This window comes from Pipra filicauda, unplaced genomic scaffold (assembly GCF_003945595.2).
Source record: "Pipra filicauda isolate LSUMZ 115617 unplaced genomic scaffold, ASM394559v2 scaffold67_size6003252_pilon, whole genome shotgun sequence".
NCBI lineage: Eukaryota > Metazoa > Chordata > Aves > Passeriformes > Pipridae > Pipra > Pipra filicauda.
In genome coordinates, this window is record NW_024104842.1 from 1,943,640 (window position 1) to 1,956,131 (window position 12,492).

At 44.3% G+C, this 12,492-nt stretch overlaps 1 protein-coding gene across 1 annotated transcript in view; it reads left to right on the forward strand.

Moving 5' to 3' along the window:
- The first annotated feature begins 239 nt into the window (after positions 1-239).
- ENPP6 (ectonucleotide pyrophosphatase/phosphodiesterase 6) overlaps positions 240-12,492 on the forward strand; it is a 30,887-nt gene continuing 18,634 nt past the window's right edge. The window contains exons 1-2 of the mRNA XM_027735458.2: positions 240-495; positions 10,953-11,132. Of these exons, the coding sequence (XP_027591259.1) occupies positions 240-495; positions 10,953-11,132 (436 nt within the window). The remainder of the gene's footprint in view (positions 496-10,952; positions 11,133-12,492) is intronic.

Consider the following 12,492-nt stretch of genomic DNA (forward strand, 5'->3'; position numbering starts at 1 on the left):
CAGTTACTTTTGTGCCTGTGTTTTCCCCATCCTTGCGAAGCACTTTTTCCTGCCGCTGGGAAGTATCGAGCTCTTCGCTCAGCTCGAGGTTAATCATCTGCTTGCAATTACTCTGTGACCTCCCACGCCCGCGGCGCAGGGCAGCGCTGTAGCTTTAACACGGGCGCTGGAAGCGGGACAGGGACAGCAGTGCCAGGTCCGGCCCCGGAGCTGCCGCAGATCCCTCTCTGCTGCCTGCCATGGGGAGCCACAGCCTCCTCGCCGCCCTCCTGGCCGCTGCCCTCGCCGCCCTCCTGCCGCTTCCCGCCGCCCCCTCGGCCCACCGCAAGCTCCTGGTATTCTTGCTCGACGGCTTTCGCTTCGACTACATCGATGACAGCGAGCTGGAGGGTCTGCCGGGCTTTCGGGACATTGTGAACATGGGGGTGAAGGTGGATTACATGACCCCAGACTTCCCCAGCCTCTCCTACCCAAATTACTACACGTTGATGACGGGTGAGTACTTGGATTTCTGTGCTGTGATCCTCCTCGGAGCTGCCAGCTCCCTGTGCCGAAGTGGAGGGCAGCTCCCTGTGACTTTTTCCTCCAAAGATGTAAAAATGCCACAAGTCGTGCTTTTAGCTGGGAGATTAAAAGCGCTGTGGCATTACAGCCCAGCATTGCTTTTCTGAAACCTGCCCCAAACTCGGAAATGCCGCTTGGAGTTGATTTTTGAAGTTCCTCTCTGCTAATCCACGGTGTTGCTGGGTCCCTATCTGCTGCCACTGCAGCAGCACGGCCAGTTGGAGTTTCCTGGTGGGAGCACTGGTGGGAGCTACTGCATATATATATAGAACATAAAAATAAGTGGGAAATGCATGGAAAATGAATACAGAGCCTGCTCAGGGACTTTTCAGTTAATAAAAATGTGTGTAAACTCAGTGTGCCTACAAGAAGAACTGAGTCCCAGTCAGTAGGTCTGTTTTGGGAAGTTCAGCATTACATTTCTGTTTAAACTTAGTAGACTTTCTTTTCACAGGTCCCTGTCTTAACTTTGCGCTAAGTCATCATATCTGTAATAATCTGAAATACCCAAATAGAAAAACATTAAGGATTTTTGCTTTTGCTCCCCTGCAGTTTTTCTGAATGCCCAGGAGGGGCTTTCAGAAAATTGAGAGCACAGTTATAGTTTTCATGATGCTGATTTGCTTTTAAGTGGAGAACACATGATTACATGATTACAGTGACACAAGGAAGCTGCACAGAGTACAGCTGGGCCAATTTCATCAGACAGGCATGCAGGAAACAACAGTTAAGTGAAAAAAATTAAAAACAATTTTTTCTGGAGTTTCTGATTGGATTCTACTCTGGAGTTATTTAACAAACAAGAACTTCTACCTAATAAGGAGGAGTGAGAAAATTTATCTTCTCCTAAGATATGTGGCATCTTCCACTATCCTTGGAACAATGCAGTGCCCAGTGATCCATATACTGCTTGCTGGGAAAGCAAATAGATGCCATTGTAAAACAGATATCTGACATCAGTTGTGCCCAGCTAGTTTTAGAGATGTTTAACCCCTTCCTCCCTTTCTCTCAAGAGAAACACCTTTCTCTTGCTCATCTCTGAACAGAAAAGAGTGCAAAACCACCACAAGTTTTTGGCTTTTTTTTTTCTTTCATGACTTGGTGCAAATGTATGTATGCAGAATAAATGTTGTGACTGAAAACAGAGGTGTTGTTCCACTCCAGACCATGTTCTTTAGGTGTACATAGGCAAAGCAGCCTAACACTTCATGGGTGCAAAAAAGTCTTTGGATGGAGCTGTTAAAGAGAAGAGGGAAAGTGAGTGACACATTTCACTCCTTACCACATTTAGTCATCTCTCCTTTTAAGTGTGTATGAATAGAGTGAAGTCTCTAATCAGTCTTTTGAGGAGCTTTGAAAACATCCTACTTTGTGCTCAAAAAGGAGTTTTGTTTTAGGTAATGAAATACCACTAGTAGACTTCACATTTGTAAGGTGCTAGAGTTCTACACCCCAGCCTGAAGCAATGAGATAATCTGTGAGATCAGCTTTAACTCTTCTTGCAAGTCTTCCAGACTTTATGATGAGGATATCAATGCAAATATAACTTCATTGCACATAGCAATTCACCTTCCTATCATGTGAGCCACAGTAGCGTTAAATAGGCCAGGAACCAACAGAGGACAAAGTTTAGGTAATAAACATGCCCAAAGGAAGGCCCAAGAGTGCCCTTGAGCCCTCAGGGTGTTAGTGGACCCCACAGTTCTGTCCGGGCATGACAGCAGGGTAAGTCTCATGGTTGCACTGTTCTTACCCTTTGGGGCCATGGTGCTGTCTCCACAGAAAGGAGAGGTTGGGCTGGGAGTTTGGGGCACGCAGCAGATGTAGTGTTAAGCAGTGTCCAGTCTGTGCATGTTCTGTTTACAAAGTTGGGACAGCTTTTGGAGAAAATGCAGCATGACAGGGTGACATGAGCATCATGCTGTAGTGACCTGCTTAGGGCCTGGCAAACTGCCATCTCCCTGTTGCTGCTGTACGAGCATGGGAAAGCTTGCACTGCGTTACATCAGCTATGCATCTCCTCTGCTGGGGAGAGACACAACTGTAACTGGTTTCGTTTGCATTTGTGACTGGGATGTCTAGAAGTCGAATGCTGCCATAATTTCATCTGGGGAATTAGGGACAAACTATTCTTCATATATTGTCCTACATTGCTGCTTCATGAGCTGTTAAGAAATTCACATTACAACCTCCAAAATGTTGTACTTAACATTTGTGAATGTGGCTTCAAAGTATATTGGCTTCTTGCAGCTAAGTCAGCTTAAGATATTTCTGGCCCCACTAGCACATTTCTACCCCTAGCTTGTTCATTATATCCCACCGTTTTTTGTTTTGTTTTGTTTTTGTAAATACTCCTGTCCCTTTTTTCTCTGCTCATTTGCAAGGCCTTTAAATTAAGGAGCGTACATGGCTGCCAGGTCTAGGACAGTGTGTGCATGAAAATGCTGCAGATGGCATGTCTGTCTTGCCTTTATTCATTCTTGTGAACGAGGCCTCTCCTTTCTGCCTACTGCCCTTACCCCACATCTGTGACTCTGGAAAAGTTTAGTTGATACTGAGGGAAGCTCTTCCTCATTTTGGTGGCTTTGGAGGAGGACAGTGGAGTCTGCTCCTCAAATATCATCACTCTTGGGACAGGTCAGTCTCCTCAAACATGAACTCACCTCTTGCTCCTGCCCAGACCTGCAGGCAGAGGTTATGGATGTCAGCAGCGTCGGTAGCATCCGTCCCTCTGCCTCTGAGTGCAGATGCCAAACTGCACACTTCAGCCCTGCCAGAGCACAGCTTTCCTCTGGAATGGGCAACTAGCAAGCAATGGCACGCAGCACAGCTGCCCAATTATCTGCAGGATCTTCAAGTCATTATATTTTACTTTACCAGTGATTTCAAGAGGGCAGCCTTACTGAATTTAACATTCATGGGAAATGGCAAGCGTACTCAGATTTTCAAAGCTATAACCAAATAGATGCAACTGTAACTGTTGACCAAAAGCCCTGTATCTAAAAGCAAATATTTAGTGTATGCTAATGAGAAGCACACCCTGCTTTGCTGAGGCAAGGTGCTTGGTGAAGCGTCAATGCAGCAGGATGAACAGGGCCCAACCTGGGTAAACAATTAGGATAAATATTGGAAGGGAAGCACGGGAGGGAGGTGACTTGCCCGTGGTCATGCAGTGCTGCAGGGCGATGGCAGAGCTCTTCATGGGTCCCCCTCCTACTTATGTCTGCTGTTAACCTATGAGAAGATACTTGCTGGAGCTTCATGAAGTGACACAGAAGGCCTCAGAGCAAAGCTGAGAGCCTGTGTAGAGATCTTTTCCCTTTCTCCACACCTACAACAATTATGAGAAAGAAAACCAGAGCATAGAATTAAGAAAAATGCTAATGGTTTACTTGCTTTATGTAAAGTCACTCAATGATTCAGAGCTTGAGATGAAGCCCCAGTCTTCCTGCAAGCCAGGTAAATGGCATCATAACCTGCTATCTGCTTGAAGAAGCACCAAACAAAAGCTAAGTTACTGCTGGTCCAAAGGGATCTCACTGACATTCAAGCAGAGAAGTTTTTTTGTTACAAAAATCTAGTGCTGTGCGAGGTAGCCCAAGGATGTGCTGGCTCAAAATCTGAATCTTTGAAAAGCAATCTTCTCTAACGACTTCATTCATTCTCAGCTTTGGCTTCCACAATGGCATAAAGGCTTGTTCTTGGGTGGTTGAGTTGCTTTCTGAGCTGCTAGACTGGATCCTACCTGGTGTCCTAGCTCTACACGGTGCAGTTATGACACTGAAGTTGTTGGCCTGCAAGACATGAAATGGAGAATTAGGTGAAAGATGTTGCTGATGACATATGAGAGAGATTTTACAGGGCTTTTCATGGTCTTGGCAAGGGAGGGAAGAAAGAATCCAAATATGTGTATCCCAGAAAGCTCCCTTAATCACACCATGTGCTGTTTGTTTTGCAAAGGAAGGAATTAAGACCACAAGCCACTAGGGTTGTTATCCTGTGGAGAGCTTTTAATTTTTCTCTTTCCCTGCTGTGGCCTGGTGCTGCAGGGAGCTCTCACACCAAGCTCAGTGGAAAGTCTGAGGTCTCCCCTGCAGCAGCTGCCAGCATGAGTTATTGCTTCAGAGCCTTTCATGCCATATGTGTCAAGCAAAACTGAGCACAGTGAGGGTTTGGGTCTCCCTCACCTGCCAACCCACAGGTGTTGGAGGGGTGCTGGAGGACTGCCTGTACCCCAGCTCTCCTGAAGTCCCACCCAGCTCAGGTCACACGGGGCCCCCTCCCATTTCCAGCCAGCATAAACATGGGCAGACAGTATCATATCTGAGATGGAAACCCAGAGGGAATTTGTTTTCCAAGATCCTAACAAGAAATGAAGTCTTTCTGGCAGGTCCTCCATGAGGATGTGCCAGCTGCCTGGTTGGCTGTGCGGCCCCACATCCAAGAGCTGTATTTCACTTGGCCTTCACGAAAAGCAGAGGGAGTCCCTGATTGCAGAGGTGGGGAGGGAACTGCTTGGAAGAGGAGCAAGGAAGGGGCCTCTATATCCCTCTTTGGACAGAACCTGATCTTAAATAAGTGGCAGAGGGGCTTTGAGGTCCCGTAAAGTTTGTGGGGTGGAGGAGGAGGTTGAACAGAGGACATTTCAGTCTCCTGCACACAAAGTGAGGGCTGTGGCCTTTGCGGAGCTGATCCAGACTCACTGTAACACAGTGGTGGCATGTTTGGGGTTTCTTTAAAATACAGGGGTGGTGGGTGGTGCTTTCTGAGTCACTGCTGCTCATTCCTGCATCTGCCATCACCTCCTCCTCTGGGTGGCAGGAGGGAAAGGGGCAACATGGGAGAGGTCTCAGGGATGTGTGACATCAAGGTCTACTCTGCCAGACTGAAGGTTTCACCCATCTTCCATGTTTCATGTGTCCTCCCTCCACTCCTCACTTTTGATGTTGGCATACTTGACTGCTGAGGAGCTTTGGTGGATGATGCTGAAGGCTAATAAATAGCCAGTCTACTTCTGTTTTCCCCTGAGCACAGCAAATCAACACACACCACCCTTCCTTTATTCCATGTTTTCTGGCAGCAAATATCCTTTGGGCTCCCACCCCTGGAATCCTCTGGAGTCTGGCTGGTTTTAGTGGATGCCCCTTTTCTGCTGCCCACTTAATGGTATCCAGATTCCAGCCTGGTCCAGAGAAGGATGCTAACAGTTTCTGTTTAGCAGTTAAGGAAGTTCTTAACTACATAAGCAATACCTGTATGTTGTTTGAGGCATAAAAAATGAAAGGATAGGAGTACAACAGGGAAGTTTATTATTGGTACACATGAACTGGAACTACCTCTACTTCACTGTCCAAGCTTAGAAAAAAGCCAGAAGGACATAAAGTGCATAATGAGTGACAAGGGAATAGGATTTTTTTCCTTTTGTTCCTCTTTAAACAATTACAGATGCCAGCAGCAGCAAGGATTTAGAAGGTTCTGTTCATGACATACAGTTTTGAAATCAAGTCTCTTCTTTTTCTTGGATTCACTAGCTTTCTGTTTCAAAAACTGTGTGTTGGGAAGCAAAAGAGCATGAAGAAGTCTGTGGTAATACTATTAACTGGCATGGAAGGGGTAGGGCAAGGCAGGCAAGGGCAGGCTGGAGAAGATAGTGAGAACCATGAGGATTTTAATTTTCACGTTCTTCCTCTCACTTTGTTTACTCAACACCTGCAGAAAGGCTGTAATGCCAAGCACCAAGATTTTTCTCTTTCACCTATAGAAAAAATATTGTAAAAATCTATGTTTGCTTTCTACCAGTTAGAAAAATGGAAACACTTCCAAAGTGGAGAACAGAACAGTTTTCTCTAACACAAGTTCACATGCTAGGAATTGAAATATGGAGTTTTTTCCTTCTTACTAGCTACAACCTCACAACTCACAACTAGTGTGCCTACTACCAGCTATTAGTGGCAGTGAGTGGATATTCACGTATCAAGGTATTTCTTTGCCCAGAGCGAAGTCACAGCTGACTGACAGAAAACTACCATAGGCTCATACTCTCTCCAATGGTGCAGGCAGCAGCTTTGCCCACTGTTTTGTTCTGACCTTCTGTAGGCTTGGAGCTGTGGTGCCCTCAAGTCGTACCCAGCTGTGGGTGGTCAGAGGTCCCAGAGTGATCCCTCAGCCTACCGCTGTCAGTGGAGGGTTCAGGAGAGGAACTGACAGCTTGAAGCCCCTGCTCCTGAGGTACAAAAGACCTGACTTCTCGTACAAGAGGGAATCTGCAACACCTCAGCTGAATGTTTTATAAGCAATTTTTGCGCACCCCAGCCTGGCCCCAGCCAGCCCCAGCCTGGCCCCATGATGAAAGCATTGAATTAAGTTTCATACTCTTAATAAATTAATCCCCTTCAGGGAAAAAAATTAATGCTGTGTATAGCAGAGATTTTTCTGTGCCTTTTGATGTGATCCTACTTGGATTGCAAAGTCTTGCCTGATGCAGGCTAAGGTGTGTATGCTTTGGCTCTGTCTGGTATTGGAGGTCATAAAATATTGGAAAGTCTTTGCCAGCAAGCTCTTTTGCGAACTTGAATTGCCTGTGTGCATCTTGCAAGTACTGTTTTCACTTGGGGATCTGCAGATGGCAGGGCCACTTTGCCCAGGCCAGCGCTCCCCTTGAACTTCTCATGAGCCCTGGTCTTCTCCAGGCCACGTAAGATTTCGCATGTGGGTTTTGTTTTTTCCCTGTGGTTTTTCTTTTCAAAGCAGAGCAGATGAGACCCATCAGGGGAACAGCAGAGTAGGGCATATATCACAGCTCAGCCCTTAGGGGCAGCAACACCATGGTATCTGCTCCAGAACAGGAATATGGTGCTGGTGACTTTATAGTCCCGCTCTCTTCCTCTTTATGGCAGGCAGCCATATAAGCAGAGCAATTCCCAGGGCAAGTCATCCACCGTTTGCATGGAGGAACTTAATTCTTTCCCAGCCTGTATAGCCTCATGCTATATATGCCTATGCTTGCATCTGCCCTCCTGGCTTTTGTCACTGACCGCAGAGTGAGGACATCATGATGGGACATGAGAGAAAAGGTCTCACCATAGTGGCAAGGTATGTATATAATATCAGAGAGTACATTTAGCCACATTCATCAGATTGCAGTACCTTTGCTGTGTTGGCTAATGCACACACCATGAGTTCTCTGATAAATCTCATTTCCTCAGTGCAGAGATAATTTACCTCTATTTTGTTGCTCGATGCACCTAAGTATAGCATTGCACATCTATCACACACTACCTCTCTTGTAAAGAAAAGATTGAGTGTCTCAGAAGTGCATTTTCTCTTGTAATTTACACACAGGTGGTCACTTTTTGATGTTTCGTGCCTACTTGTAATCTTGACATGCAGTCAGTGAAAGACCACCAAAGAAAGCAAATGCTGCAGGAGCACATGCCCTGGTTTCCAGATGTCACATACAGCCAATGTAGGGTGCACAGCACTCAGAGTTACTGTGCTGCTGTTTTGGGTGGCCAAATGGCTGTGTGTTTTGTTGGTTTTTTTAATTTCATCTTTGTTTTGCAGAGATTCATTTGAATGCTGACAAAAGTGCCTGGAGACATGGGAATGTGCTTTAGACAAATGCTGTAAGAAGTGTAGTGTTCAAGTAAGCTGTAGCACGCAGACTTGCAAATGCTTTTGCTGGCTCTCTTCCAGAAGGATACAGCAGTTATCATATTCCTGGGAACTATACCCTCTTTGTTTTCCTATGTTGCTGGTGGAAGGGGTAATTTTTACTACAATTGCAGTGTGTTTTAATAATGACATCTGTATGCTGAAACTGCTTTTTGCCCTGCTTCTGTTTGAAACTCTTAAGGTTTGATTACAGAAGAAAGCTGCTATAATGGAAGAAATAAAAAATTCAGCACTTTATGGTGACTCTCAAACACCATGATAATAATCCAAAAGAAGCTCACCAAAGGTAATTTTCTTAGGCTGGAGAAAACAAGTTAAAACAGGGGATGTAAAGAACTGGGATTGTACAGGTGACCCAAAAGAAACTTGAGAAGTGATCTTAATTCTTCTTAATTAAGAAGAATTCTTAATTCTTCTTAATTAAGAAGAATTAATCAATAATTAATTAATTAATTGGGGGGCAGAAATTCTTGTTATTGGAGGGCTTTTTAATCTAGTGAGCAAGGCTCAGAATAGCCATGGTTGAAGATTAACAAAGGTCAAAAATAAAATTAGAGACCAGGCATACTTTTTGAACAGCATTTGCTGATGATACACATTGGGATGTGCAACTCAAGGAGGAGATTGATTAGTTGATTATTGATGATTATTGACCAAAGAGTTCTGGGGTCTTTCTGGGACACAGGCCTCAGGTAAGCAGATGTGAATGGCATTAAATGGTCACCTCCTTTGATCTGTCTGCTCATCTGATTTTCTTTTCTGGCCCTGTGAACCAGGGATATCTGCAATGAAAATTGATGCCTTATAGTCTTCTATACCTCTTTTTCAATATTAAAAAGAAAGACTTGTAGTCCATAGAAAGTCGAAGTCATCTAATGTGGAGATCAGAACACTGTCCTCTGTATTACTGCAAACCGTTAATTAAACTTTCCAACAATACTACAAAGACCAATCTCCAATTTCTTCCTTAAAGACAGGGGACAAAGAGATAGGAGACCTTCAGTCCTACAGGATCACTAGCAGCTGGAGCTCGTTGATTCTATATGAAGACTACATTGTAATCATATAGATACCTATCTGTAGGTCTCATACAGATACAGCTTCAGTACTGAAATACAAGTTTCCCAGGCTGGCACAAGTTGCCTGCCTGCAATTTATTAGGTTGATAGATGCTTAGGAATACATCAACTTTAAGAAGCTGAGGTTGCCCTCTAAGTTTAAGGCTGCATTTTTGATGCACTATAGAGACTTCCCTCCATCTCTTTTGAGACAGCAAGGAGAGCACTTGGCAGCCTGAAGAGGACAGATTACTGCCCATCCAATCCACCAGTTCTCCTGTATTAAACCTGTTTGGTTTAATATCATAAATAGTGACTGCCACAAACTGGGACTGCTTTTCTGCTCTGGGAACGAGGAAATGTTTTGCATAATTGAAATACTTTGTAGTAGAGAAGGAGAGTTCAAAATTCATTTCAAGGTCACATGTACCCAAAGTATACAGAGTCTTCTGCTTGAAATGACACCTTTTCAAAACAAGCATACCAAGGTTATTCCAGTTCTGATCACCATGCTCAGGCTCACAATAATCAAAGCCTGTTATCTGGATCCCTGCAATAACATGATTCACCAGCTAATGATGACAGTGTCTAACACATGCTTCAGTTGTTGCTTTTTAAGATATGGAAATCAGGAACTTCCAGTACAACTTAGTCTTCAGCATTTCTTTTCCCATTTCTGTTAATTCATCTGCAGAATAATTCTTAAAATATAGTCTCTTCTGACAATGACAGGAAGTAGGAGGCATCTCTCAGTTATTATATACTAGTTTCTTGTAATCCAAAGTTGCCCAAGGGCCCCTAAGATACAGTAAGAGGGCTGAACATGCCTGATGAAATGATTGCTGTGCCCACAACCAAGAACAAAGCATGATCATTAAAAAAAAAATATAATGATAATCGAAAAATAAATGTAACCTAAAAAAGTTTTTGCCTAGTTTTTGCTTGTTTGCAGAAAAACAATGTGCCCTATGGAAAAAGGAAGGAGAAATGCGAGTTTCCCGAACTTCATTCAATGTTTTTAGATTCTTATCCTGTCCTGGTCATAGCCTGCTTCCCGCAGCCCTCTGATTCTGAGTGCTGGTGGGTACCTTAAAATGGCCTCAGACTTGGTAGGTGCTGCATGTATCAGAGGAGCCAGGTGGCCCCCGCGTGTGTTGCTGCTGACATGGTTTGTGTGTTTGGGCTGGGTGCAGGATGGTGAGCAGGCCATGGGTGCGGGGTTTGTTTCTTCTGGCCTCAGCTGTCTAAAATTTGGCTGCCTGAAACTAAGAAAATGCTGTAATCTTTCACTACCGTTAACAGAGAGCAATATGCACCTCCAGATATCCGAGATGCCTGTCTTGGGGTGGCATGATTTGCTTTCTAGACATGCCTCTTCTTATCCACTGATAGGCAACACGGGGCTGACAAGTTTCAGCAACTAATTTTTAGGTGGCTGAACTGTAGGATATAGCAAGCTAACTAGAGCACCTCAATAAAAGGTAGCAGTCAAGGAGATTTTATGAGCAGTTGCAAGGTAAGAGATCCCTGAGTTCAAGTCAGATCTTTTCAGCTGATTTGCTGGATGATCCAGTAGTAGCAGCGGTGGTGCTGGTGGCATCCTTCTGCTGGAGAACACCAATCTGATTGTGCTGGTTTTTTTGTCCACCCCAAAAGGTCGCCACTGTGAGATCCATCAGATGACTGGAAACTACATGTGGGACCAGAAGGCAAATGTATCTTTTGATATTGGTGTGAATAAAGAAAGCCTGATGCCTCTCTGGTGGAATGGATCTGAGCCTTTGTGGGTCACAATGACGAAAGCTAAAAAGAACGTTTCCATGTACTATTGGCCAGGTAAGTTTATGAAAAATTGCTGCCATCTTAACAGTGCATCTTTACATCTGAGCACTCCATATTCTGTAGGAATGGCTCTCTAACACAGTCCTGGAATACAGACAAGAATGTTGAGTGCTCTGCTAACCACTCATATAAATGAATTATCTTTTCTTGGGTCATGATAATTTGTATATGCTTACAAAGGAAAAGACTGAAGTGTCACTGGAGGCAGCTTTCCACCAAATGTTACCTTCAGGAGGGCACTGGCTTGCAGAGCATCCCCTCCTCCACCGACTGCTCATTCCTCTTGCCTACCTGTAGCTTCTGCTGTGCTGAATGGTTGCTCCATGAATGGTTCATGGTCCAATTAAAGTTAAACGGTAACCAGTCTCCCACAATGCTTGTTTGGTTTTAATCTGGAAATTAGTATCTGAGAGCTGAAGATGATCTGCTCTGTGGGGACAACAAAATCCAGCTGAAAGCAAAGCATCCTTGTCCTCTTGTCCTCCTTCATTGTTGATTGAGTCGAGGTCCCAGTTGCTCTGAGTCTGAGCCATTCTTTTGGACGGACTTGGCCTTCCTGTTCCTCATTTGTTAGATACTGGGCAATTGAAATGACTAGAGATGTATAAAAATTAGTCCTTTTTAACAAAAAGAGATATCTCCTTAGACTATCCATTTAGGGACTCACATGGAAATAAATGTTCCAGCTCTGCAACCAGACCAAATGCCTTGCAAAGTACTGAGATTCTCAACTTTTTTACCTTTTAACTCTGCTACTTATACTAATCAGTACGCAGATATCCTCATATGTGCAAGTGCAGGCTAAAGGACCACAGAGCTATTAGAAGAGCTGTCCTGGATACAGCCAGTGCCAGTAGGGCAGCGGCAGCTGACCCACACCGTGGGCTCCTGGACTGCTCATCTCTGCATCCCGGTGCACATGTGCCTGGCCACAGTCTGTCCATGCAATGTGGCTAATGGTGTCCCAGATAAAAAAGTCCACAGTTCTGAGGAATGGGAAGAAAGATCAAACCAAGATGGAAAACACTGAAAAGCCATCTAGAGTGTTTCTATAGTAGTGAAGAGCAAAAAGACCTGAGGGTGACAATATTGCCTTATGGACTCGGAGGCAGTCAGGGTGACTGACATATGATGGTTTGGATCAGCCCTGAAAAAAATGCTGCTTCTTACTGAAGATCACCCAAGTGACCTAACAGCAATGCAAATAGTAGTTATACAAGAATGCAGAAATTCTTCTAAAAATTTACAAAAGACCTCTTTCTATAGACTATTCATTTTTACCCACTAATATAATTGCTCTCAATAGGTATAATTATGTAATGAATAGATGTAACAGCCTACAGAGAGATGCTGA